The following is a 26448-nucleotide window of genomic DNA, read 5'->3' on the forward strand; positions in this document are numbered from 1 at the left end:
GCATCATAGTTTGTTGTATAAATAAAACATTGTCAAAGGTTTACGATGTTGTTACATTCATGGTTAAAAAGTGAATGAACACGTGTAGTAAACGTGTAGTACAGTGCTATTTAAATGATAGTAAATATTTACTACTATGTAACTTCTGCGCATGTGCAAAGATCGAAGATTAATGAACGAGTGTTACCAATGAAAGAAAATAATAATGCACCGTGGTTGGTTAAACTGCAACTTGACAATACTGTAATAATTTTCATTAAAAATTGTTTAACCTATAAATCTACATTTCTGATTAATGCAAATATATTAATATGATCAATTTATTAATTAATTTGTTCATATAACAAATTAATATTCATATTTTTTTCTATCATCAATATCATCCAATAAAAATCATCCGTACCACGTTACTAGCTTCCAATTGGTTAATCGAAATAACGTAAGGATGCAGTGAAAATGCTCTTCCGGTTATTTAACATTAGGGGTTCTCTTGACAATTTACACGGACTTCCGCGGTCATTCCATGGAACGCTGACGCCAAATCGTTGGTCGTAATATTCGAAAACGGAAATCAATCTTCTATATTGTGCTATAATTATTTATTTCTAACGACGTCTAAAATAATCAACTGATCTTCTCGTAACAGCCACATCATTTTATCGCATAGTAAGTTTGGTGAGTTTAATTAATCATAACAATGTTTATTCTCTACATTTCGTCAATCGAAACTTCTCTTACTCTCATTTTAATGGCGGACGTTACTTCTCTAATGAAGTTTTTATCTGTTTCTTGAAAGAAAAAGTCGATATTTTATCATTCGTTAACAATCTTATCATACAATTAGAAGATTTTCTCTAACTTTAGGAGAAAAATATTATATTTATTGTAATTAGTTATCGATCTTAGTATTATTAGGTCATTATTCTACGAGTTTATTATGAATTTACGCATTAGGGAGGTTCCTATTCTATCATATATCTCTCTCTCTCTTTTTCTCTCTTTTTCCTCTCTCTCTCTCTCTCTCTCTCTTTCTCTCTCACTCCTTCTATTCAGGTATTTTTATGTGTGAATACTTTTCATTTATATTCATTTAATTTCTAATAAAGTAATTAGGTCGTTATTAAAATCTAATTTTGATATCTCTAATTATTATTTAATGAAGTTTTAATGTATCTGTCGATAATGCAGAAATAAATATTTTGTTGTGCTTTGTTTTTGAATTTCATTTGCAAAAGGATAAATTTGAGAGATCAAATTATAGATTACATTTTTTAAATAAATATACTTTATCATAAAATACTGTATATTATAATAATATATATATATATATATATAATATAACCTATATATATATAATACACACCAATAACTTAATGAAAGTTTAACCTAAAATTTAGTTTAGAAAAAAGATAAAAAAGAAAAAAAGAAATAATGTCTAATTTACTTTCTATTTCTTTGTTTTTAATTTGAAAATGAAGCGCAAGTGTTAACTTGTACGATGAAAAAAGGAAAAAGGAGACACATTGTGGTAGTTACAATTTCTGATTACCCTGTGCGGTTTAGGTACAGTGTGGAAAAAATGGTGTGTGTTGCAGGATCTTAGGCAGAGCTCTCAGTGTGTGTTAGGTGTCAAGAAAAAGATTCTTCCTCATCAGTGGACATTACTTACAATGACTTGGCGCAGTTAACTACTCCTTTTCTGCTTCTCCATTTCATTGTCCTTCGTTGATGGGCCCTTTCTTCCTGCTCGCACGGTCGTCATCTTTGTTCTCATCGACTTCTTATCTTTCGTCGTACCTTTTAGCTGTGTGAGTGAAGAAAGAAGAAGTTTCTCAAGTTTCTGAAGTCGAAGGTAATACTTCAAAGTAACGTAATAAAATTAGTTATTAATTCTGAAAGTGGGAAAGTGGTGTTGTTGATTTTACTAGAGGACCATCGTATTCCTCTAACTCGATAATCTTCCACAAACCATACATATATATATATATATGTATGTTTGTTCTAATGTTTCTGCTCATCCCCCTGAATATATACAAATAAGCATAAACATGACTTTATAAAATGTTATAATTATTGGTAAGTAACCACCATTATTGGTTAGAATAATAGGAGAGAAGAAGTTAAGAATATAAGTCAGTAGAAATTTTCTTTTCATTTAACAACTTAGAATACTTATATATTAACACAACAAATTGATTTTTCACATCATTGTGTTAATCATCAAAAGATTTTTCATTTAATTTTTCTATTGTTTTATCAAAACATCTCTAAATCCAATCAGATTATATTCTGATTTAATAATAAATTTCATTGATATTATTCGAATAAAAAAATATTCTTTATATTAAACATGATTATTAAATTTATCAATAGTTTCTGTTCGTTCGTTCGTTCGTTCGTTCGTTCGTTCGTTCGTTCGTTCGTTCGTTCGTTCGTTAATTCTTTAAATGATTATTTTACTAATCTCTCTCAGTTCTATTTTCTATGGTTAAATTTAAGATATATACAAGTTATATGAATATTCTAGCATGTTGTGGTGTTTGTTTGGTATATCAAAATATACCAAAGCATTATTTCATTTAGTATAATATTATGTTAATCAGTATTACAGTTTTTACATCTACTACTACTACTACGACTATTTCTTAAAATTAATTTAACTTTGATCAAAGTCTAAAAGAAAATCTATTGAAATATTATAAACATTATAAATTGTAGGTTGAGGGTATTTTATCATATGATATATCATATGAAAAAAAAAAAAAACATATGTACAATAAATGCACAGGTAAGTTGATATAAGAATAATATATTTACTGACATAAATATATTCTTTATTTTTATTGTATGAAATATTTTGTTAAGAAATGAAGTAAAAAAAACTTCGATCAAAGTTGCTAAATGTTGAGTACATCATTTTTTATATAATACTCGTTCTTATTCTACATTCTGTGTCAAAGATCATTTTACACTTTATTTAACTCTGATTATCTTTACTTATATTAAAAACTATCTTATCTCTGAATAAACTATGTGAAAACACATACATATATATGTTTACGTATACAATACAACTATCGCGCTTTGATATCTCTGATAATATAAATACATCATTTAAATTCTTATTTCATTAGAAAAAAGAAAAACACATGAAGCTATAAATTGAAACACTTTAAGATACTTTTGGTTGTTGCACATATTTTATTTAAAAAAAAAAAAAAAAAATACTAAAGATACAAATGATTTATTCTCTTCATTTGAATTCGTTTCATTATGGTCACAACCAACCAACCATCATCGAATTGCAATGTTATGAAAAATGATAGATAGTGATACACACTTTAACGTGATACAATTAATTCAGTGATATTATTTCGGAAGATGAGTAAAACAAATCAAAAAAAAAATAAAGAAAACAAAAGGAGAAATGATAGCGGAGAGAGAGAGAGAGAGAAAGAGAAAGTCTACTGCAACTTAATCTTGCCGGGGTCCTTAGCCTGCTGCGAAGTTTGGTTTTTCTACGAGTGGTCCTTGCAAGCTGGGAGTCATCTTCTACGAGAGCATTTTTTAATCGGATAATATATCTCTTTGATATACATATACAAACACACATGGGCTCTTATATGGATATGATTCTTACATTTTGATCAACATGTTTTATCTTTCCTATCCATTTCGTTGTCTCTTAATCAATTTTACATTGAACAAATCATTTATAAGCTATATATATATAGATATAACCGTGGTGACATATTTATTTTATTGATAATAACGTTAATGTTGACACAATTATTTTTATATATTTTTTTAATACCTCGTTCGTTAAACTACTTTTAAACTAGGTTTTATATATGGTGATGAAACATATCACCCCCATGCTGAATTATTTAAGGGAAGAGACTTTTATTAGTGAATTCCATCGACGACACTTGCATTGATAAAACAATGTTTTTATCATCCTTGTTCGTTGTGTGTTGACTTACCCAAAAGAAAAAGTTCATACGGTGACCACCTGTCACAGTGTGATGTGTGTGTCCCCAGATTTGATTGGAATACGCTCTGCAATTGAATATTCACATTTTTTTAGTTGGATAATTTTAATAATAATATATATAAAATAATGGACTAACCTTAAAAACAATATGCTGCTTTTATTACAACCAGATCTATATATATATTTATTCTTCTTCGTACCATGAGTTAGTAGGAAACATTCTCGTTTAATAATCGTCGAATCTAATGACTTGATCTTAAACAGGAGAAAACAAAGAAAACAATAAAATAATCAAACAACAATTCTTTAATTTAACGCGACCTACGATGCTCGTATTTTTTCATGTTTCAGATCGTCGAAAAAAATAATAATAAAAAAAAAAGGGAAAGTGAGAGAGATATATTTACCTGTCATTATTTATTTTCTTACTATCGAACATATGGAATTGGGGAAAATCGCGTTATCGATTATAATCAAGGTGTTCGATAATCGAACGTCATCTTTTTAATTCAACTTCGTGAATTGCAACATCGATCTTTAATTTTTTCTTTTTCAACGTCGTCGTCGTCTTCGTCGTCTTCCTCCTCCTCCTCCTCCTCTTCGTACACGATTTTTCTGAAAGAAAAAAGAAAACAACCAAAAAAGAAAATCTAATTATTATTTCTAAAAAAAGGAAACGAAGTAAAAAAAAAAAAAAAGATAAAAGAAATAATGAAAATTATCTTAGGTATCCCTCATCGATTTGTCCCGCCCTTTCCGCCATTAATCGTCACGAACGATTAATCGAAGCTATCTCTTGCGTACGCGCATGCGCGAGAGTGGCTCAATACGTTCTTCTATATATATATATATATATTCAATATGCAATATGTAAACATATATTTATATATTACATACACATACGATTACGTAAATTTGCATGCACATAATTAACCGTGTGAACACGCGTGCGCACGATACGCGTATGTTATTATAATATATAAACACAGTAAACACATACATTCAAGCATATGATGCGTGTGCGAAACTGTATTTGCCCTCTCTTTCCTCAGTGCATATAAAATAATATTAAAGTATTTTTTTTTGTTTATTCGGTCACAGGGTTACTAGGTCATCATATGTTTTTTTTTAAATAAATAAAAAACAACTTTAATGCTTTTCTGATACGATAATAAATAATAATAAATGTGTTCACGTATATACAATGGAAGAATTATTGGCGATTGAATGTATTATGAAATATACTGCGAGAAGAATGGAAAAGAGAGAGAGATATATATATAAAAGGGTGGAGGAGAGGATAGGGAAGGTGAGAAAGGGCAAGGAGGGCGGGGGTTGGATGAAGTTGAGTAAATTAAACGACTGGTGCGAAAAATCGATGCAGAAAACGGTGTTGTTGCTCTACAAATACATTTTATCTTGACAAAGGTATTTTTTTCAGTTACTTTCAACGAATTCAACGTGCACGTATTCACATGCATGCACACATGCATATATCTATCATATGATATGCGACACAGGAACATTGAAATTTATATTATACGTTCTGTATTTAATAATTTTGATTTGAACTTATTTAAAACGAGTTTTATTAGTAACAGTATAAAAAAAAAAAAAAAAAAAAAAAAAAAAAACAAAAAAACAAATCAAAAGAAACAAACAAAGAAGATTTTAATTCCTTTTTCTTCCCCTTGTCTTCCTAATCTTTTGCTATTTAATATAAAAAGGGATGTTAACATCCTTCGTGTGTATCCTTTCAAAAACGTGACTGTGAAAAAGAAAAGAAAATGTTTTAGTACAACGGGGGTAATAAAACATTAGGAAAACGTGTTTCGTTCGAGAAAGGTTGGTTGTTTCTTTTGACGAATCTTTTGTTTCAACCCTCATCGAGACAACTGAGAAAAAAAGAGAAAAAAAACGAAAGAAAGAAAGAAAGAAAGAAAGAACATCATCGTCCTTCTGTTCGAGTCTCAAAAGGATATGACACAAAGGAATCCTGAACACACACCGGTCTTCTTCTTCTTCTTCTTCTTCATGTTCTTCTTCTTCTTGTTCTTCTTCTTCTTGTTCTTCTTCTTCTTTCATCGGCATCGAATCCTGCAGGTGTACTCTTCTCTACTTCTGTTTCGTATTTCTCCATTTTATTTACTAACAACATCGTTGTTTCTCAAACGAGTTTTCTTCTTTTCAAATTATAATAATGCTATTTATAGTTAATCGTCGTGCATTTGAAACACTTGATCGAATTTCAAATGAATTTGATGGGATATCTTTAGAACACCGTGTGTTGTCTCCAATAAAATGGTTCCCTTTATTTAAAACATTATCAAGAGATTACCTTCTTCTATCTATTTTTGCTTTTTTATTTTGTTCTTTTGCAATTAGAAATGAATAATTTGTTGTTGCATTGTTAAACCTTTGCACTGAAGAATCACACAAGTCAATTATTTACAACTGTAATTCAAATGTAACCTGAAAGAAATTAGGATACGAAGACCGCGAATGGAAGGGATGGGAACAATGGCGGGATTTGGTATTTGTGGCAATGAACTTTCCACTTCCTAATGCCAATTAATAATAATAATAATAATTTAAATGTAATATTATTTTTAAAATTATGGAATATGATGATCATGCTATTCGTCAATCATTTTTGAATGCAACTGGCTAAAAAATGAAGACGGAAAGACAAACATCATTGATTATTATTCTATTCTTGTTTTTTTTTTTATGTTGGATTCCTCAATGAGTTCTTCTAATTTATTCTTGCATTCTACAAATCTTGGGGTATACAAATGGATGATTTACCTTGACGATGAATAATACTACGTTATAATAATCATCGGAACACACAGAGAGAGAGAGAGAGAACAAAATCATCATCAAGGTAGTTTATTTTTGTCAACGTTGCTGCATCAAACTCCTCGACGCATCTCTTTCTTCTTATCAAATACAAGATCTTTTATTATTTCTATCAAGAATAATAAAAAAAAAAAATAAGATAAAAATATAATTAGTGAATGATAAAGAAACATTAGCCTAGCTGCTTATTCTCACACATTACACACACAAAATTAAACGAAGAAAGAAAATCTACCTACCTACCCCTACTCGTCGATGAGATTGCTGTTGGTGTTGGTGGTGGTGTTTTAGTTGGTTAAACTGTTACTATTATTATACTACTATTCCATCTTTTAAGAATCTATTTTTTTTATTTTTTTAAAAAAAGATTGTTAATAAATATTGACTTAAACTTTGTATACTAAAAGTACCACACGTGTACGTTCACGTGTTCTCTCTACGTGTAATTTTCAAGTTTCGTTAGCATAAACACACACGTTTTATTAATAGTAACTTAAATTCAATAAACTTCATTCAAAAATGACTATTATTATTATTATTATTATTATCATCATTTCAATTTCATTTTCCTTCTTTTTATTCTCTCTCTCAAATGAATATAATTTTATTAATTTACATTTCAAATACAAAGATTAATATTATTATTATTATTATTATTATGATGACATGAATTTTAATTATATATTTTTTATTTATTAAATTAACGTGAAGAATAAGTAAAAGTAAACATTGTATGTTTACACGAGAATGATTTTGATTTAAATTTGTTGATGACGATGACTATTATGACGGTGTGATGATGACGGTGATGATAATACGTGTGCTGCGATCGATCATACGGACTTCAGAGGTTCATCTTCAATGGTTCTTTCTAAGCTTCAACAACTTGTCTTTTTAAACCCAAGGATAATTGGATAATTAAGTTTTCTTATCCAAGTTTAATTCATATTGAGATAACAAATCTATTAAACTCGATTAGTAATCATATTGATTATCAAATCATTTTCATTGTATATATATATATATATGAGTAATAAAAATTCATTTATACAAATTATGCAATATGCTTTGTAATACAATTCAACATTTATTATAATTAACATGAATTATTTCCTGGTACGTTACTTAAAACAAATAAAACGAACAACTATGATGCAAGACGTTTTATTACTTTTTTTTTTTTAAAGATAGGAATTATATTCTGTATACACACACACATATGGTGAATAAGAAAATGATTGAAATTAAATAATAAAAAAAAAAAACCATTTAGAAAATTCAATCTACAAATACAAAGAACAGTTATACAATTAAAATGGTTTTGTTGTGATCACATTTATTCTTAATCTTCATTTGATGTTATCTTTGGACAAGCCCATATGATTTAGATTCAATTATTTGATCTTTTAGAATTTTTTTCTTCTTTTTTCTTTTTTTTTTTTTTTTCAACATAATTTATCTCAAATTCCAATCTTGAAATAACAACAAGCATAGAAATTTGAAAGTATCATTGTAAAAGGATGTTATTGATGGGTACCTAAGAAGTTAACATAAACGTTGCGTGGGCGCATTTCTATACCTGTCTTCTTCCTGTTTTGTTGCTGCTGTGTTGGTGCCTGGTGCTGGTTGCTGGTGCTGCCTTATGTCAGCAACACACATATATATATATATACCAATTGAAATTATTGAAGATATTCTCTATTGGTGCCAATGGAATTCTATTGAAATATAATAAAGTATATACTATTATCCCTGTTTTCTACGTATCAACTTAAAATAACCATGATTTATTTATTCAATACGAATGACAATTGATTTTGAACAATTATTACGATTATTTCTGATTTAACATTGTTGAGCGCCATGTCAGTCATTGGTGACTGACATTAGACAGTACGTTTAGGCCACGTCAGTCACCCGTGACCGACACTTTCAACTGATTTCTTATATAAAGTAAAGTGCGTGGCCTGACGGAGAATTTCCCTAATAATTCGCATGGCGTTCTCAACGTGTTTATACATTTTTGGATATTATTTTATTCAAAATATAATAAATATATATTAATATTAAAAAAATATATATATATATTTTTTTTTCTTTATTCACAATGTTTCTTCTATTTTAAATATCGGATTATCGTCAGCCATTTTGCGAATATCGATCGATCGCAATATTTAATTTAATTGAATTTAATTGCGTGTTTTATGTGATTATTCCTCTTCAGGTATTATTAATTTTGTTGTAAAAATGTTATAAATGTTATAAAAAAAAAAAGAAAAAACATGTGTTGTATAAAAATGATTGGAACAACAACAACAACCGTTCTGAAATATTTTTGATTATCTCTGCGTTTCTTTTTTTAGTGTATATCAAATTAAATGTAGTTTATATTGATGATATATTCTAATGAATAAAAACACAATCGTGAGTGATAAACAAGAAAGAAAAATTCTTCCTTACTTTCTCTCTCTCTCTCTCTCTGTTCTGTATTTTCCTTCTCACAATAAGTTTTTTTTTTTTTTACAGATTCGTTCAATTAATTTCTAACTTTTGAAAAACAAAACCAACAAAAAAAAACAGATTAAATATTCCCTTTTCTTGTGTCTAATTTGTCACGTATACGTTCGGTTGCAGATACTTAAAAAAAAAAAAACAAACACATACAAAAAAAAAAATAAAAAAGAAACAAAAAACGAAATCTAAAAAAGAGATCAACCACACAAAAATGAGCGTGATAATAAGACTACAGAATCTAGCATGGTCTGCCAACGCATTGGACATCCGCCAATTTTTCAGAGGGCTGAGTATACCGGAAGGCGGAGTGCATATTGTCGGTGGCGAACTGGGAGATGCGTTTATAGCGTTCAGGTAATAAAAATGAGTTTTTGTTATTGTGTACATCGTGGGGGAAAAACAATCCGTTAAAATACACTTTCAAGGAAAGATCTATTTTCGTTGATTATTTGCTTTGGGGATTACCGATTGTTCCTAAACGCGTATTAATAATATAGATGCATTGTATAATATAAGAAGAAAGACTCTTGGAAATAAAAATGTTTTTTTCGGATGATGAATTTTCCAGCACGGACGAGGATGCGCGTCAGGCGATGATGCAAGATGGGGGTAAGATCAAGGAGATGAAAATAAAGCTGTTGCTAAGTTCGCGGACGGAAATGCAGAAGGTGATAGAAGCAGCTAGACAACAAACGTTGCATCTTCAATCGTTTATACAGACAGCAGCGGCAGCAGCACCACCACCGGTTGCAGTACCGACTCCAGTTGTTTCTGCTAAGCCTGCATCACCAAACGATAGAAGGGAAAAGGACAATGACAGCGAATCGAGTAAGGATCGAAAGGAGAGACGCGATAGATCAAGATCGAGAGATAGGTCACGTTCGCGTGATCGTGACAGGGATCGGGATAGACGTGACAGGGATAGGAATCGTGATCGTAGACGTCGTGACAGGAGCAGATCGAGGGACAGAGAACGCGATCGTCGGGACAGACGTCGTCGTCGCGATCGTTCAAGATCGCGTGATCGTACTCGTTCTAGGGACAGGGACGTTAAACGTAATTCCACGGGAGAACGTCGCAAAGATGCTAACGATGACGATAATAATGACGTAGTATGCGTAGGACAATTTCATAAAGATAATAAATCCGTGTCTGGTAGTGGTGGTGGTGGTGGTGGTGGTAATAGTATTGGCGTTGGTGGTGGTGGTTCGGCTAAAAAACCTCCTATCGTTGAAAATGGTATATGGGAAGTACCACCTCAGACTCAAATTCAAGCAACACTTTTAACACCGGGAATTTTAGGAGCGGGCGTGGCCGCTTTGTCCCAAGATGGCGAGCAACGATCCATGACCTTTGGTAATTCCGTTCTTGGACAACAATCATTGCTACAATCGAATCAATTTTCCTTGAACGGTTTGAACGGTGTAGGAAATCTTATGCAGCCTCATGTTCAGACGTTAACCGGCCATGCGGTCGGCATGAATTCACTTCCTCCAAACTTAGCTAACGCGTCCTTGCCAAGCCTCACTAGCGGTATTGGTAATTTAAATCGTCCGAAAGAACCTTGGAATCAAAATGATCAAGGCAGAATGGATCAAGTCAGATTTCCAGGTAGAGCGAATCAATTAGGATCACAGGATGCTTATATGTATGGGCCCAATAATGGTGCCATCAATTGTAGACCCGGTCTGAGACCAAATAACGTTTTTTTGAGCAAAGTACAGGAATTAGAGGGTCGTCGTAATCCACATGCTTTCCAAGCTGTTGCTTCGGCTGCTGTTTCGCAATATGGTAACTTTGAAAATGGTCCAGATCGGCAAACGTCCGGACGAAATTCCAACAGTTCATCGAGATTTTCAAATGATAAATCTAGCTCTAATGGTTATTGCGTAGAAGTACGTAATATGCCATTGAATGCTACGTACACGGACGTACGACATGCATTCCAAGGTATCTTTATCAGAAAAGATGGTTTAAAACTGATCAATGATAATCATGGTAATCGAGTTGGTATTGCATATATCAAGTTTAGTAAAGCGGAAGGTAAGGAAATTGCTTTATCAATTCCAAGATACGTTCGCGGTTCTGAAGTTGAAGTTCTTCATTTGGACGAGAGTATTTTCGATAAAGCTGCAGATTCCTATGCACCAGATAAAGAAGACGAAGCAGACGTTAGAAACTCTACTTGCATTCTTTTGACGGATTTACCGTCTTTCACCAAAGAAATGGACATAGCCAAATTGTTTCACGACTGGAAGATAAATGATTTATTTATTACGAATATCAAGGAATCCGGGAGTACGCATTATGTGGCATACGTGCAATTCGCTAGATTAGAAGATGCTAAATCGTCTCTCGGTACTTCTTTGAAGATCGGTAACAAACAGGTAACTGCGACCGCCATTTCTGAAGATAAATTTGCACAAGCGAAACGAGAACATGAAAATGGTATGACTCAAAATACTACTTCGGATTGTATTATCATGCGTGGGTTGTCATTCCAAACGTTGGATCGAGACGTTCACGATTACTTTTCCGATATTGGAATCGTACCACGACGTACACATATGATATTAAATCAGAACGGTAAACCTACTGGCGATTGTTTCTGCGAATTTGAAACTACCGACGAAGCACTTAGGGCAACGGCAAAGAACGGAGTACCTTTTGGTAAGAACATACCAACGATCGAGTTAATATCGCGAGTTCACATGTTGGAGACCCTAGAAATGACCGATCCTCAATTGCTAGAAGTTCAGCAGCAACAACAGCAACAACAACATTATCCACCACCACAGGACGCACGGCCAAGATTTGCTGGACCTATGCAAAATCACATGCCACGTTTTGGTAACTCTGCATTTGGTCCCAGGTGTCCTCCAGGTTTGATGGGTATACCGAGACATATGTTAGGTCGTCATCCTGGTTCGATGGACTACGTCGAAGGTTTCGGCAAACCCGGTTGCGTTCTTTCTTTAGAAAATGTCCCATTCAAAGCAGACATTAATGAAATAATAGACTTTTTCGGTGATTTTGATGTTAAACGGGAAAACGTAATAAGACGTTACAATGAAAGGGGTATGCCTACGGGTGATGCGCGGGTAGCATTTTCTTCACCTAGCGAGGCCCAACGTGCATTGAGAGAATTGAAGCATTGCAAGATGAGGGATCGGACCATATACATGAAATTAGCGTGAGTGGATGTTTCCGGTCGTGGCAACGACTCCAAGAGATCGACTTTACGAAGGAGAACGAAATAATCATTTATATTATTCGTATCTTTTGAAAACTTATCGTCATGATAATCGTCATGATGATATCTTCATCAGCTCGGTTCGGTTCGGCTCGGTTCGGCGCTTGGTTAAATTTGTTTGGTCACAAGTCGATGATCATTGTCGTTGGGACTAAAAATAAAATGAATTTCCTTGCTCGAAAGCCCACACCACGAGCTTTCTTTTTTTTTTTAGGTAGAAATATTTTTTACGAAAATAATTATAATAATATTAATAATAATAATACTAGTAATAATTATTATAATATTAATATATATATATATATATATATCGTCCGATCGTATTTTTCATGGGGTACACGAAACGAAGATGGAAAACCGAGTAAAAAGAAAAATGCGTTTTATCTCTTATGCCTTTTGCCTTTTTGTAAATATGACGAAAGAGTTTAAAACATTTTTTTTTTTTAATAATAATACTATCGTGTTTCTTCATCTTGGTTCGATTTGAAAGATCGTCAATGGCCGATCTTTGACGATGACGTTGTTCCTCGTTTAGATGAGTTCCCATTTAAATACACTCGTTTATATATACATATATATATTAAAAAGATATCATTGTGTTATTTTCCAATGAGCTAGCCAAGTTTAACTGTGTCCACGTTGTTAATCCTTACGAATGATGATAAAAGAATGAGAAAGAGAGAGAGAGAGAGAGAGGGAGTGTAAATGTGAATCTTAAGAAAGATGATAAACGATCATTTTCTACGTTGATGGCACTAGCTCTTTTTATTACGTTTTAGCTCATTTAACTAAACTACCAATCCTCATTAATATCTGTATATGCGTGTGCGTGTGTGTGTGTGTGTGTATATGAATTATGCATGATTCGGAACAATTTAAAAAAAAAAAGGCGGTTCATTTGAAATATTATGTTCGTCAACGTGGGCATCACGAGATACAATATTTGTTATAAAATATCGTTTTTTCGTTTAGCTAAAATTTCAATAATCATACAGGACGATTAATGACGTCATGGTAAGCAATTCCTTTCCTATAATGAAAGTTACAAAAGTAATATATATATATATATTACAAAATATGTCTTTTAATTAAACGGAATATGTAAATAATAATAATCATCACACAACTTTGACTTATAAATGTTGTTACAATTATTTAGTACTACTTTTCTTAAGAATTATTCAAATGATTTATTAAAGCATGTCGGAGAATAATCATGAAATGTTTTTTTTACGATCAAATTATTTCATTTCATTTTGAATATTAATTTCAATCATATTTTTAATCGATATTTTCTTTTTTATATATACATATATATATATATTATAATTGAAAATTAATTAACACTTTAATTTCTTTTTATTATCTTCCTTGATTTTCTCTTTTGTTTTATCGAAAGTTATATACAAAAACAATTCTTCTTCGTGAAAAAGAAAAGAAAAGGAAAGAAAGAAAGAAAAAAGAAAATCATATTTGGCCACGTTTAATTAAGCAAAATATATTTTCATATAAACCAAAAAAAAAAAAAAGAAAAAAGAAATCAATTAATCAAGTTATTAAAAAATTAAGGGATTCTCGATGTAATAGAACAAAAAAAGAAAAATGTCTCCAAATGAATTCTTTTCATTTTCCCCCCGTTCCCCATTTCTTTTCGTCTTTGATAAAACTCGACGAAAAAAGTTCATCCGACAATATGGATACTATGTATCAATAAATAATGAATAAATAATCAATCATAATTGTCCAAAAAAAACATAAATAAATAAATAAATAAATAAATAAATTAACTATCATCGTACATTGTATGTATAAGCCGTTGAAATAAAATTGACAACGAGAGAGACGTATGAATTTTTAAGTACAAATTCGAACGCAAATCACGATAGTAGTGTAATCATTCTTTTTCATTTCATTTATAATCGATCATGCATGCATGCATGCGTGCATACGTGCATGTACATATGCATGCATGCATGTATGTATGAATGTATGTATGTATGTATGCAAGCAAGTATGGTTGTATTAAGAATATTAAAAGAGAGGAGGTGCGTTCTAATCGGTCACGCGTGTCGTTGTCATTTCATTTTTTTTATGGATGAGTATGTATATTACATACATTACATCCACATATGTGTGTGTGTATTAAGTATGTAAGAGACAAACAAATAAAATTGTATTGTATATATACAAATCACACATATATATATATATATATATATATATATATATATATATATATATATGTGTGTATACGTACTCCCTTCTTAATTTAGTTATAAAACGTAAATAATAATTTATAATATAAAACAAAAAGAAATGCGAGTATAACGATTAGAAATATAAGAACATTTTATTTATCATCGTCTTAGGAATTATCTTTAGTATTAAGAACTTGAGAAAAAAAAAAAAAAAAGAAGAAAAATACTTAAATAAATTTCTATTCAAAATGAATATAATGTATTATTTTCTTTATCATCATCATATTTTATATTATATTAATTTATTATTAGTTAGTAATTAGTTAATAAAACTAAGTTAGTAAAAAAATAATATTCAAGAATAATTATTGACATATTTGTTACTTCTAAAAAAAGTTAATTTGATTATAAGAAAAAATGATATTAAAAATAGAAATGAATTTGTTAAATGAATAATTAATTAAAAATTGTTATAATATTATTATAAAATGAATAATATTCTTACGAAGTACACGTTGGATCTGACAATGCTTTCACTAGGACGGTTGAACTATAACTGTCCTCATACTTTGTTTATTAAAAACAAATAAACTCAACTACATTATATGTATATGTATAACGTTCGTTCGTTCGTTCGTTCGTTCGTTCTTGAAAAAGTCGGCCACGATTATTTACCACTGTTCTTTTCGCACGTAATCTTGCAAAAACTAGACTAACGGTATATCAACAATGTTTTTACAAGTGAATTTATTTGTTTATCAAGTAAAATTATACTTCGTTAGAACAGAAAAGATCTTTCCTAAGAATTTATTTCTTTTACAAGAGATAACGTTATTTTCGAACTTTTCTTACACGAATTGTATTAACAAATATTTTATTAACAATTTTTAATGGCCGCTCACATACAACATGTGTGTGATAGATGAAACCACATATTGGCTGTTATTTTATATTTATTATTTTATATATAAAATTACATTTGTGTTATTGTTCGTTTTATATGAATTTTTTCGTCAATGACAATAAAGTTTTGTTTAAATTAATTCTTGAAAAATATTACCGAAACCTTGACGACGTTTGACTGCGTACACGTGCGGCCATTAAATCGTTAATAATATTGTTAATTAATTAATAACAATTAATTCTAATTAATAATATTATTAACAATAATATTATTAATAATTATGAAAAATTTGAGAAGAACTGAAATTATGGTTGACGATAAAACCCACCACAAGAGGAAATATATCGGTACTGTTGCCTAAATATTGAGTCAGGATCTATTTCTGTTAAACCCGTGAAATGATGAGCAAGAAAGAGATGGTTATAACGTACTTTTACACTCCTTTACCTTATACACATATACATAGATATGATAGAGAGTGCCCCATGACTTTAACATAACCGAAGACGAGTGTTGTTAGGTACATTTACTTTACCCAAGCAAGCGTCAATTTCTGCATCGTAAGTTAACTTAAGTTAACCCGTTACAAATTACAGTATTTTGCTACGGTTTCATTGGAATCTGGTAAATAATAATGTCACGTATAACAGATCATATTGCAAAACATATTACATGACCATAGATATTTTACATTTTTTTTTTCAAATACATATATTTGTAAAAAAAGAAAATTTAATACTTTCGCAATATATATATATATATTTGAATTTTTCAATAAGATTATTAAATTAAATTGTATTATTTTACAGAAGGCGTTTGTGTAAGAAACGGTTCGATTAAATTTCGCAATTTGTCAGATAAATTTAAGTTGACCATACAAATTGACCATTTTAGGTAACGTGTGGTATATCATCCTAACCGACATATTGCTATCATCATCATCATCACCCTGACCACACGATTTAAGTATACATTACACACGCATATATATATATATACATAAATGTATAGGCGTATCATCTTTTCAATATTGGCTTCGTGGTACTATGTAATCATGGATAATTTAAACACGATGACGATCACCTTCGCCATATTTTATATTGATTATACTTAATCCACAAAATTTCCAACATATATATATATATCACGTTCGGACAAATAACATTAACATTTTGTATTTTATATTCTTGAATATTACACCGTTTCTTTCTTTATATCAAACTAATATAAATGAAAAATAAAATGGCTAACGTACAATGTTTCTAATGTAAATATCTAACTTTAAAGTAGACTTCTTATATGACGAGAGAAAAAATAAGATTAAATAAAATTAAATAAAAAAAAAAAGAAACCGAATGACATGGGGGGTCAATAATTCTTTTACTTTGACGGCAAACAAATTTCAAATGTTCATTGTCGGCTTCGTTAGATTCTACCGGCAAAAGAGTCAGACTTATGTGAGTGGTCAGAGTGGGTTATAATAGGGTCAACGAAACTCTAGTTTCACACATACACACTCATATATTCATATATATATATATATATACATGTTCTTACTCATCATGTTCTTTGTATGTAATATCTGCGGCATTAATGTCTAATCTAAAATGTGTATCTCCTCATATTCACGGACAACGAATATTCGTGTAATATCGTTCAACCAGTTATTTCATTTTCTAACAAGTTCTTCTATTGCCTATCCTTTTTCTACCCCCTCTTTTCTCTTCCCTTTGTCCTCCTTTTTTGTGAAATTAATGACTTATCATCCTGATTTACATTTATGAGAATATCTGGACATTATTTGTTCATGTTGTTTCAAATAAATGTGTTTAAAGTTTGATGAATGAAACAACTAAATGATGTTAGATATTTCTCGTTGTTGTTGTTGTTTTTTGTTTATCATTTTCTTTTATACATGTATAAATAATTCTATTTTTTTGTATTAATAACTACGAACATTCTTTGTTCTATATCAGAAATAGAACTTCATTGTTTACAAGGGATACAGCTGTTCTTTATTAAAAGGAAAATGGCATTCGTTTATATATATAACACACGTATATCATCCCACACGTCACTTTCGCTTTCGTCATACCAATATTAAACGGTAATTCCACTGTCCCTTCATGTTCTTTAACTTTAACTTACGTAATTCATCAATTTATATATCATATATTTTGTTAATTATTAAATTTGAACATTCATTTTTCCAGATATTCAATTTTATAAAATACTTTGTAAAATACTTTGTAAAGCATTATGATTATACTTTGTCCAAGGTCAAGAGAAATTTCTCTGGATAAAACTTTTACAAAAATAATTGAACACAAAATTATATTGCAACAAATTTCTCGTTAATCTTAAACTTATATAAATGATAAGTTTTACCTAATTTTATATTAAACATACCTAACATCATTTAAACATAAGAACACAAGTATAAATTGATGACAAATTAATTTAGATAACTTAGAGGTATTACAGAACAATTAATAATTAAATTCATCATCATTATCAATACAATTTTGCAGTCATGAATAAAATACAATATATGTGAAGAAAATATTTGAATAAAATCTACCGTGGTCATTAACAATATTTAAAGTTAAATCAAATCAAATATATAATAATACATTTTCCCTTGAACAAATAATAATGAAATATTTTATAAAAGAGAAGAAGAAGAAGAAGAAGAAGAAGTTGGGTTATTCGGACACCCTGTAGGTAGAAAAGGGGAATTCTCTTAGCACAGGAGTAGTGCGGGCGTCGGCTAGTAGTTGGAAGGAACGTAGTGGGTCGGTGGGAGGTTCTAAAGAGTAACGAAGAAAGATAGATGAAAAAGAGAAAAAGGGAATCAGAGAAAGAGAAAGAGAGAGAGAGAGAGAGAAGAAAGAAGAAAAAAGAGTAGAAGAAGGTTTCAAAGTTGAACGCTTTGGGATCGGAGTTTCCTCATGGTGCAGAAACAGGCAGATAATCCCAACTGAGTTTTGTATGGTTGATCGTAAGGCATAGCAAACGAGCTAACAGCAAACAGCAAGCAAGTTAGCAGCAGCAGCAGCAGCAGCCACCGCGTGTTCTTTCCTTCTCCCTCTTTCTTCATCGTTCCCCATCTAACTATATTTTTCTTTCTTTCTTTCTTTGGTCTCTTGAGCAACGACTAACGCCACACCAGCAACAGCACCACCACCGTTCACAGGAATCTCTCTTTCTCCTCAGTATCGGCTCGTCTCGTAGTGCACGACGATCAACGACGACGACGACGACGACGACGAAGACTACGACGATCAGCGAGGACGAGCCCATAAGTGGGGAATCAACTACTTTCCTTTGAAACTAAACGAAAGAAAAAAAACAATAATAATAATTATAATAATAATAATAAAAAGAAGATAGGTGGTATAAGAGGTGGAAGAGAGAAAGGATTGTATTATCATCAAAACGTGAGGGGATACATGCAAGAGAGAAAGTTGTGTATCCTTTCTTATCCTTCTTCATCTTCTTCTTCTTCTTCTTTTTCTTTTTCAATTATTCTTTCAATTCGATGACCATAATTGTGGAACCTGTATTATTATTATCATTATTGAGTTATTTTGTTAATGACAAATTAATTTAATATAATATATCAAAGGAAAATATATATATATATATATATACGAGATCATGAGGAAACATTATATCCTTCGTTTATTTTCATCTTATTTATTTCTTCTGATCGTGCTGTCGTGTTCGATCTTACCGTCAAACGTCATTGCTGAAAGAAGACACCTCAACCAACAACACGGATTAACAGAATGTCCGAACAAGTGCATGTGTTTAAGACAAACCGTCAAATGTATGTTTCAGAAACTTACTCGTGTACCACGAGTACCAGCCAATACTACGGATCTGTAAGTGATATTATTTTTTGTTATGTTTCAATTATTTAATAAATGATCTAATTTAACAATTAACGAATCATGAATCATATTAAAAATATATATATATATATATAACATTAATAACAAGTTTTTATCTTATCTCAAATATTTATCCTAATTTTAATCATCGTAATAAAAAACTGATAAAAAATTCATTGATCCTACACATCCACACATACATATATAAATATATATATATATATTATATTATATTCGTTATCGTATTCGTTATCTCCTATGAGCCTAGTTTTGTAGATTACATCATTGATTTGTTTTATAAAATAAAAAAAAACAAGATTTACTGCAATATTAAATCTAATTATGTTAATATAGAATAAAATGATTTATTAAAACAAATTCGAGATAAAAGACAAAACTAATGTAGGAACAATGAACGTGTTTATTTCGAGAAGTGACGAAGAGAACCATCGTTAAATTTTTCTCTTTATATATATATATATCTATCTATCTGTGTGTGTGCATGCGTGAGAGAACATAAGCATGTGTAGTTTTACAAATAACGCATTGGATATGTTGCCTACAGTGTTTGCTATTTCTGTATGTTCACCGATCATCATCATCATCATCATCATCATCGTTTCTATTCTCTTTTATACTTAATCTTTTCATTATAACAATTCTATCAGTTGAACATCACCGATCATGTCGAATTAATATTAAAAAAAAAAAAGAATTGACTTTTGCAATGAATGCAATCAGTTAGGTCAATGAATCATCATCATCATCGTATCTTTAAACACATGAGATCTTAATTAAACATGATCGATTAGATTTTGATTATAAATAACTTGACTCGGGTTATCTTCTTGGAGGGGGGGGGGTCATCTTATTTAAACATCGAAGAACAAACATTCTTATCACCTCTTCGATATATAAAAATTGCATTTATAAGACATTTGTCTAGCCACGTTTCTCTAAAACTGTGACAATTTTTCAATAATTTATTCTTTTATAAAATAAAAACATTGTGTGTTATCATTGACGATGACTTTTGATCATTGCGATCACTGGTTGGGTTGGTCATAGGTCATAGATTGTTTGATAAATCGTTTAACGTCATTATCAATCGAGTATTCGTAACAAATGATCCGTAAATGAATAGAAATAGTTATCCCCCCCCCTTCAATATTGTCATGGCACACCCCTTCCTTTATTTGACTCCAACCATGACCTTGCTCGTTTTCAGGGATTTAAGATTCAACAATATAATGGAAGTACGATCTGGAACGTTTCATGGTTTGAAACATCTGCACACATTACTGTTGAATGATAATCATATTAAATATATACCATCATATGCATTTGATGGTGCACCTAATCTACGAATTCTTTCCTTGTACAAGAATCGTATCGCGGATTTATCAAGCAATGCTTTCGCTCATCTACCAAAATTAGAACAACTTTATCTACACGACAATCGTCTAACTAACATAGTCAAAGGTACTTTCAATAATTTGCCATCGTTGGAACGTCTATTTCTTTTCAACAACATATTGCAACGTCTTCCTGCTGATGCATTTAAAAACGTTGGTCCGATGACACGTCTTCGTCTCGACAGCAATGAACTCATTTGCGATTGCAATGTACTTTGGTTGGTTGAGAGAATGGAAGAAAGACCAACCGATGAAATGTCTGCTGTATGTAAATATCCTAACGAGATGAAGGGTAAAGCGTTGAAAACTATGACAAGCAAAGATTTTCATTGCAGTTGAGTAATAGTTTTGTTACATTTACAAATTTCTAATTGTATTATTTGATAAGATTTTTAAAGATGATCTCATTGTTATTTTTTAGTAAAACCGCGTATAATGGAGGGTCCGGAAGATACCGAAGTTAAGATCGGTGATACGGTAACGTTTACTTGTCGAGTGATAGGTGATCCAGAACCAGAAGTAACATGGATGAGAAATTCCAACAGAGTTCACGTCGATGGTGAACGATTTACTGTTAGAGATGATGGTACTTTAGTAATTGCTGATATCACTGAGGAAGACATTGGTGAATACGAATGCATAGCTAAAAGTGACATGGGTTCAACTAAATCGAGGAAAGCTAGAGCTTTGGTAGTTTCATCGTCATTGAGATTTGACCAAGTTCCAGAATCGCAAACGATTACAGCTGGATCGGATGTTACATTCGTATGCAAACCCGTGGGTTATCCTCGACCTGTTGTACAATGGTGGACCGATGATCTACTTGTTTCTACTGGTGGAAGAATATTAGTGGAAGATGATGGAAGGGTACTTCGTATTTTAGCAGCTAAAGAATCCGATTCAGCTAGATACGTCTGTCGTGCTAGCAATTCAAATGGTTACGCGGAGGCCAGTGCTGATCTCGAGGTTATACCTAGCGAATATAGTCCACCGATATTGACCTATCAACCTCACGACATGGAAGCAGAACCTGGAGCTATAGTTGAAGTACCTTGCAGAGCCGAAGGTGAACCCAAACCCTTAATACAATGGAAAAAGGATGGTGCTACCATTTCAAATGATAGATCTCGTATTCGTATTTCTCGTGCTGGTAGTCTTTATTTGTACAACGTATCGTCTCAAGATACTGGAAGGTAAGAATTTTAATTTAGAATTTGTTTTTCTCACTAACTTCTATATGCATGCACATTTTATCAAAAATAGATACGAATGTTCGGCCGTAAACGATTATGGTCGTGCTACTGCTCAAGCTCTCGTTCGTGTTCGTCAAGTGGGAACGATTGATGCACTCGTTATAAGAGCATTCAAGGATGCTTCAGAAGAAATAGATAGAGCCATCAATAAGACCTTGGAAAGTTTGTTCAACAGCGACGGTACATCTAGAAGAGTCGATCCTTTTCGAGTTGCACGATTTCCAAATGCAATTGGACGTGCTGCTGCTAGACCAGCTGAACTTTTCGAAAGAACACTTGTTAATATTCGACGTATGGTTAATTCGGGTGTTGCTACAAACGTTACTGATGAATTTCGTTATGAAGAAATCCTAACATCCGACCAGGTATTGCTTTAAGTATTCATGTACATAAATTTATACGAGATATATAACAACAGGTGATATTATTGATTTATAGGTAAGAGAAATCGAAAGATTATCTGGATGTACTGGTCATAGGAGTCAGAAGAATTGTACGAACATATGTTTCCATCACAAGTATCGCAGTATAGACGGTAGTTGTAATAATCTTAGGCATCCAACTTGGGGTTCATCGTATACAGGATTTCGAAGAATTCTCCAACCTATTTATGAGAATGGGTTTTCTATGCCAATAGGATGGCAAAAGGATCGTCGTTATTATGGATATCCAAAACCAGCAGCTCGTCTCGTTTCAACTACCTTAATATCAACAAATGAGATCACTTCCGATGATAGAATTACTCATATGGTAATGCAATGGGGACAATTTGTGGATCACGATCTTGATCATGCATTACCATCGGTATCTAGTGAATCTTGGGATGGTATAGATTGTAAAAAATCTTGTGAAAATGCTGCACCATGTTTTCCCATGGAAGTACCACCCGGTGATCCTCGTATAAACAATAGAAGATGCATCGATTTCGTCAGAACCAGTGCAGTTTGTGGTTCCGGAGAAACAAGCTTATTATGGGGTCATTTAATGCCTCGAGAACAATTAAATCAGCTTACCAGCTATTTAGATGCTTCACAAGTTTATGGTTACGACGACGATCTCGCACGAGATCTTCGAGATTTAACAACGAATCATGGATTGTTACGAGAAGGTTCAATATTTCCTGGTCGTAAAGCTTTGCTTCCTTATGCTTCTGGTCAATTCGTCGACTGTCGTAGAAATCCTTCAGAAAGTTCTATCAATTGTTTCGTCGCTGGCGATATTCGTGCTAACGAACAAGTAGGTTTATTAGCGATGCATACGATATGGTTACGAGAACACAATCGAATAGCTCGTAAATTACGTGAATTAAATCCACATTGGAACGGTGAAAAGTTGTATCAAGAAGCGAGAAAAATTGTGGGTGCCGAGATGCAACACATTACTTTCCAATATTGGATTCCAATTGTATTGGGTAATACTACTGACAAACTTTTAGGACCTTACAAAAGATATGATCCTGATTTGGATGCAAGTATATCAAATGTTTTTGCAACGGCAGCCCTACGTTTTGGTCATTCCTTGATTCAACCACGTTTAGAACGATTAAACGAATCTTTTCAATCTATTCCACAAGGTGCTTTACCTTTACGTGATGCATTCTTTGCACCATGGCGACTAGTCGAAGAAGGTGGTGTTGATCCTTTGATAAGAGGAATGTATGCTACAGCAGCTAAACTTAAATTACCTGAACAAAATCTGAACGTCGAATTGACAGAACAACTCTTTCGTACGGCTCACGCAGTAGCCTTGGATCTAGCTGCTATGAATATTCAACGTTCACGAGATCATGGTATCCCAGGTTATTTGGAATGGCGAAAATACTGCAACTTGACTCACATAGAAACTTTTGATGATTTAGTCGTTGATATAAGAGATCCTAAAGTACGACAAAAACTTCGTGAACTCTATGGACATCCTGGTAACATAGATGTATGGGTTGGTGGTATTCTTGAGGATCAACTTCCCGATGCTAAAGTCGGCCCTCTCTTTCAATGCCTCCTGATAGAACAATTTCGTCGAATTAGAAACGGTGATAGATTTTGGTACGAAAATCCCACGAATTTCAAACCTGAACAATTAGCTCAGATACAACAAGTTACCTTGGCAAGAATACTTTGCGATAATGGCGATAAAATTGATCGCATTCAACCTAATGTCTTTCTATTACCAAATGACAATGATAACAAGTTTACCTCTTGCGATAATATACCATATTTAGATTTAAATATGTGGTCAGATTGTTGTGACAATTGCGAAGATAACAGTAACACCATATCACGTTTTCGACGAAGTGCTGCGAAATATTTGTCACCAGAACATAACGATCTAGAATTAGAAGAAATTTCTCCCAAAGATAGCAAGAAAATAGATTATTTAGAAAAAATGATAGAGGAGGCTGAAGAGAAATCAGAAAAATTACAAAAATTCGCAAATTCTTTGTCGTTAAGGATAAATGAATTAAAATCTTTATTGTCCGATGCCAAAACGTTGAAATAATAACACGATTAATGTAACATTATTTGTTAGATAATTTTTATCAATGTATTTTTCTATGCATTACTTGTGAAATTTTGCACGTGCTTATCATTTAGACCAAATTTGTATGCATTTATTGTAAATATATAGTCAAAATGATAGTTATAAAATGTGAAACAAGTTAGAAACGTGATCATATCTTTTATCTTTCTTTTTGCTTTTTATAAAAGTGACTTATATTAAGCAATACAAATAAATGTGTCTGATTAGATTTCAAATTAATTTTAATCTATTCAAAATCATTCAATATATTTTTTACAAATATACATTGTCGATTAGAAAATTATATTAATTGTCAAGACAAACAAAAATGTTTTTTATTTTAAGAGTATCTATGTATATGTATATATATATATATATATCTTTACGTAGTATATTACATAATAATTATTAAAAATCTAGATATTTCTTTATAAGATAAATTTTACATGGTTTCCATTAGCAATAATATCTTTACCATTATTTTTGGTGAGATCTACTGTAAGATATGCTAGAGTACGACCAGCGCGTATAGTTTTAGCATCAACTTCAACCACTTCACCAGGAAACGCAGGTTTCATGTATCTGTGCCATTGACATATGTAAAATGAAGAAACTTTAGATAAATATATCTTATAAATAAAATTTAATGTAAATCCTTTTTCTATAGTATTTAATATCTAATTTTACAGAATACGCATTGTATACAGTGAATAATCAAAGATGCAACTAAGATCAAATGATGCAAATAATACATGTCAATGTACAAGTTATAAATCTTTTTCAATGCGTACTCTTAAATATTGTAACAAAGTAATTAACATGTAAAATATCTTACGAAATGTTCATGTTAACAGAAACACCTGGAGCACCAGTCTTATAAGTCATCAAAGCGTAAGTTGAAACGCAGTCAATAATAGTTGCTGTAAAACCACCATGTAATGAGCCACCAAGATTTAAATGTTCATCAGAGACAGTGAATTCAGCTTTACAATTGCCATCTCCTGCAGAAAGTATTCTAACCTAAATGTCATCAAAATTTAATCATTATTCTTGAATATTGAAATATTTATGACAAAACAGAAATATACATACATTTTTCATACACCTTCCAAAACCACTAGATGTACTAATACGTTCTATGACAGATTTAATAAGCTCAGTACCTCGAGTCATTTTATATTTAATTCCTTAGTTATACTTGTTTTAATTATTTACGAAATATTATTTAACTAAAAAATGTCAAGTCATTAGTATACGATTTTAACATTGTAGGTTAATTATTATTATGCATAGAGAACTCCATTTATTATGCAATAATGACAAGATAAGTAGTAAACATGCGAGATAGATATGTGTGTGTCGAAGGATCGTATTCGATTATCGAAAAGTCGAATATCGAAATTCGATTAATTTTTGCTTATTTGTCATAATAATATGCATACGGATAAATACTTGTCATTTTAACTTTAACGGCCCTGTGTAGTTATCTATATGTGTTACGTACTACGTGATCAGTGATCCCATTCGTACGATAATTTGAAGCCTTGTACGATCCAAAATTCAGCCCTTGAAAAAGTTGGAACTTGCACTCTTTTTCCAGATTTTGAAAATCTCATCCAACAAATTGTAGTAATTCAAATTT

The 26448-nt window shown here is 31.5% G+C and overlaps 3 protein-coding genes and 2 long non-coding RNA genes across 8 annotated transcripts; 2 read left to right on the plus strand and 3 right to left on the minus strand.

Moving 5' to 3' along the window:
• Positions 1-493: 493 nt before the first annotated feature.
• On the plus strand, positions 494-14557 carry LOC107071025 (uncharacterized). 2 transcript variants are annotated; one of them, XM_089176766.1, is made up of 4 exons: positions 494-666; positions 1596-1852; positions 9491-9724; positions 9939-14557. In XM_089176766.1, exons 3-4 carry the CDS (start codon positions 9582-9584, stop codon positions 12565-12567), a joined length of 2772 nt encoding a protein of 923 aa, XP_089032892.1. In that variant the 5' UTR covers positions 494-666; positions 1596-1852; positions 9491-9581; the 3' UTR covers positions 12568-14557. The 2 variants fall into 2 exon arrangements, with proteins under 2 accessions (XP_089032892.1, XP_089032891.1); XM_089176765.1 differs by having other exon boundaries at positions 495-675.
• On the minus strand, positions 2464-9372 carry LOC107071024 (uncharacterized). Of its 2 annotated transcripts, XR_016178023.1 has the most exons (3): positions 4402-9372; positions 4131-4249; positions 2464-4059 (listed from the first exon to the last, which is right to left on the minus strand). It is a non-coding gene; the product is annotated as an uncharacterized LOC107071024 (long non-coding RNA). The 2 variants fall into 2 exon arrangements; XR_001476358.2 differs by having other exon boundaries at positions 4131-9372.
• Positions 13448-19596, minus strand: LOC149031150 (uncharacterized). The gene is made up of 2 exons (XR_016178024.1): positions 19462-19596; positions 13448-19285 (listed from the first exon to the last, which is right to left on the minus strand). It is a non-coding gene; the product is annotated as an uncharacterized LOC149031150 (long non-coding RNA).
• Pxn (Peroxidasin) lies at positions 19285-25046 on the plus strand. The gene is made up of 5 exons (XM_015329626.2): positions 19285-19612; positions 20850-21370; positions 21458-22229; positions 22300-22654; positions 22728-25046. The coding sequence occupies exons 1-5, from the start codon at positions 19386-19388 to the stop codon at positions 24783-24785; spliced, it is 3933 nt and encodes a 1310-aa protein (XP_015185112.2). The 5' UTR covers positions 19285-19385; the 3' UTR covers positions 24786-25046.
• LOC107070999 (acyl-coenzyme A thioesterase 13) lies at positions 25031-26430 on the minus strand. 2 transcript variants are annotated; one of them, XM_089176767.1, is made up of 4 exons: positions 26311-26430; positions 25899-26035; positions 25642-25826; positions 25031-25388 (listed from the first exon to the last, which is right to left on the minus strand). In XM_089176767.1, the coding sequence occupies exons 2-4, from the start codon at positions 25977-25979 to the stop codon at positions 25235-25237; spliced, it is 420 nt and encodes a 139-aa protein (XP_089032893.1). In that variant the 5' UTR covers positions 25980-26035; positions 26311-26430; the 3' UTR covers positions 25031-25234. The 2 variants fall into 2 exon arrangements, with proteins under 2 accessions (XP_089032893.1, XP_015185109.1); XM_015329623.2 differs by lacking the exon at positions 26311-26430 and having other exon boundaries at positions 25899-26171.
• Between the last annotated feature and the right edge of the window lie 18 nt (positions 26431-26448).

The sequence above is a fragment of the Polistes dominula genome, unplaced genomic scaffold (genome assembly GCF_049000335.1).
Source record: "Polistes dominula isolate Pdom_NZ unplaced genomic scaffold, Pdom_raw_medaka contig_80, whole genome shotgun sequence".
NCBI lineage: Eukaryota > Metazoa > Arthropoda > Insecta > Hymenoptera > Vespidae > Polistes > Polistes dominula.

Bases quoted from the DNA above. Each gene is read 5' to 3' on its own strand.
- LOC107071025 (XM_089176766.1), top strand. From the start codon at position 9,582: ATGAGCGTGATAATAAGACTACAGAATCTAGCATGGTCTGCCAACGCA. The intron at 9,725-9,938 runs GTAATAAAAATG...TGAATTTTCCAG, and splicing joins GATGCGTTTATAGCGTTCAG to CACGGACGAGGATGCGCGTC.
- Pxn (XM_015329626.2), top strand. From the start codon at position 19,386: ATGAGGAAACATTATATCCTTCGTTTATTTTCATCTTATTTATTTCTT. The intron at 22,230-22,299 runs GTAAGAATTTTA...TATCAAAAATAG, and splicing joins TCGTCTCAAGATACTGGAAG to ATACGAATGTTCGGCCGTAA. The intron at 22,655-22,727 runs GTATTGCTTTAA...ATTGATTTATAG, and splicing joins AAATCCTAACATCCGACCAG to GTAAGAGAAATCGAAAGATT.
- LOC107070999 (XM_089176767.1), bottom strand. From the start codon at position 25,979: ATGACTCGAGGTACTGAGCTTATTAAATCTGTCATAGAACGTATTAGT. The intron at 25,827-25,898 runs GTATGTATATTT...GATGACATTTAG, and splicing joins TTGGAAGGTGTATGAAAAAT to GTTAGAATACTTTCTGCAGG. The intron at 25,389-25,641 runs GTAAGATATTTT...TCAATGGCACAG, and splicing joins TCTGTTAACATGAACATTTC to ATACATGAAACCTGCGTTTC.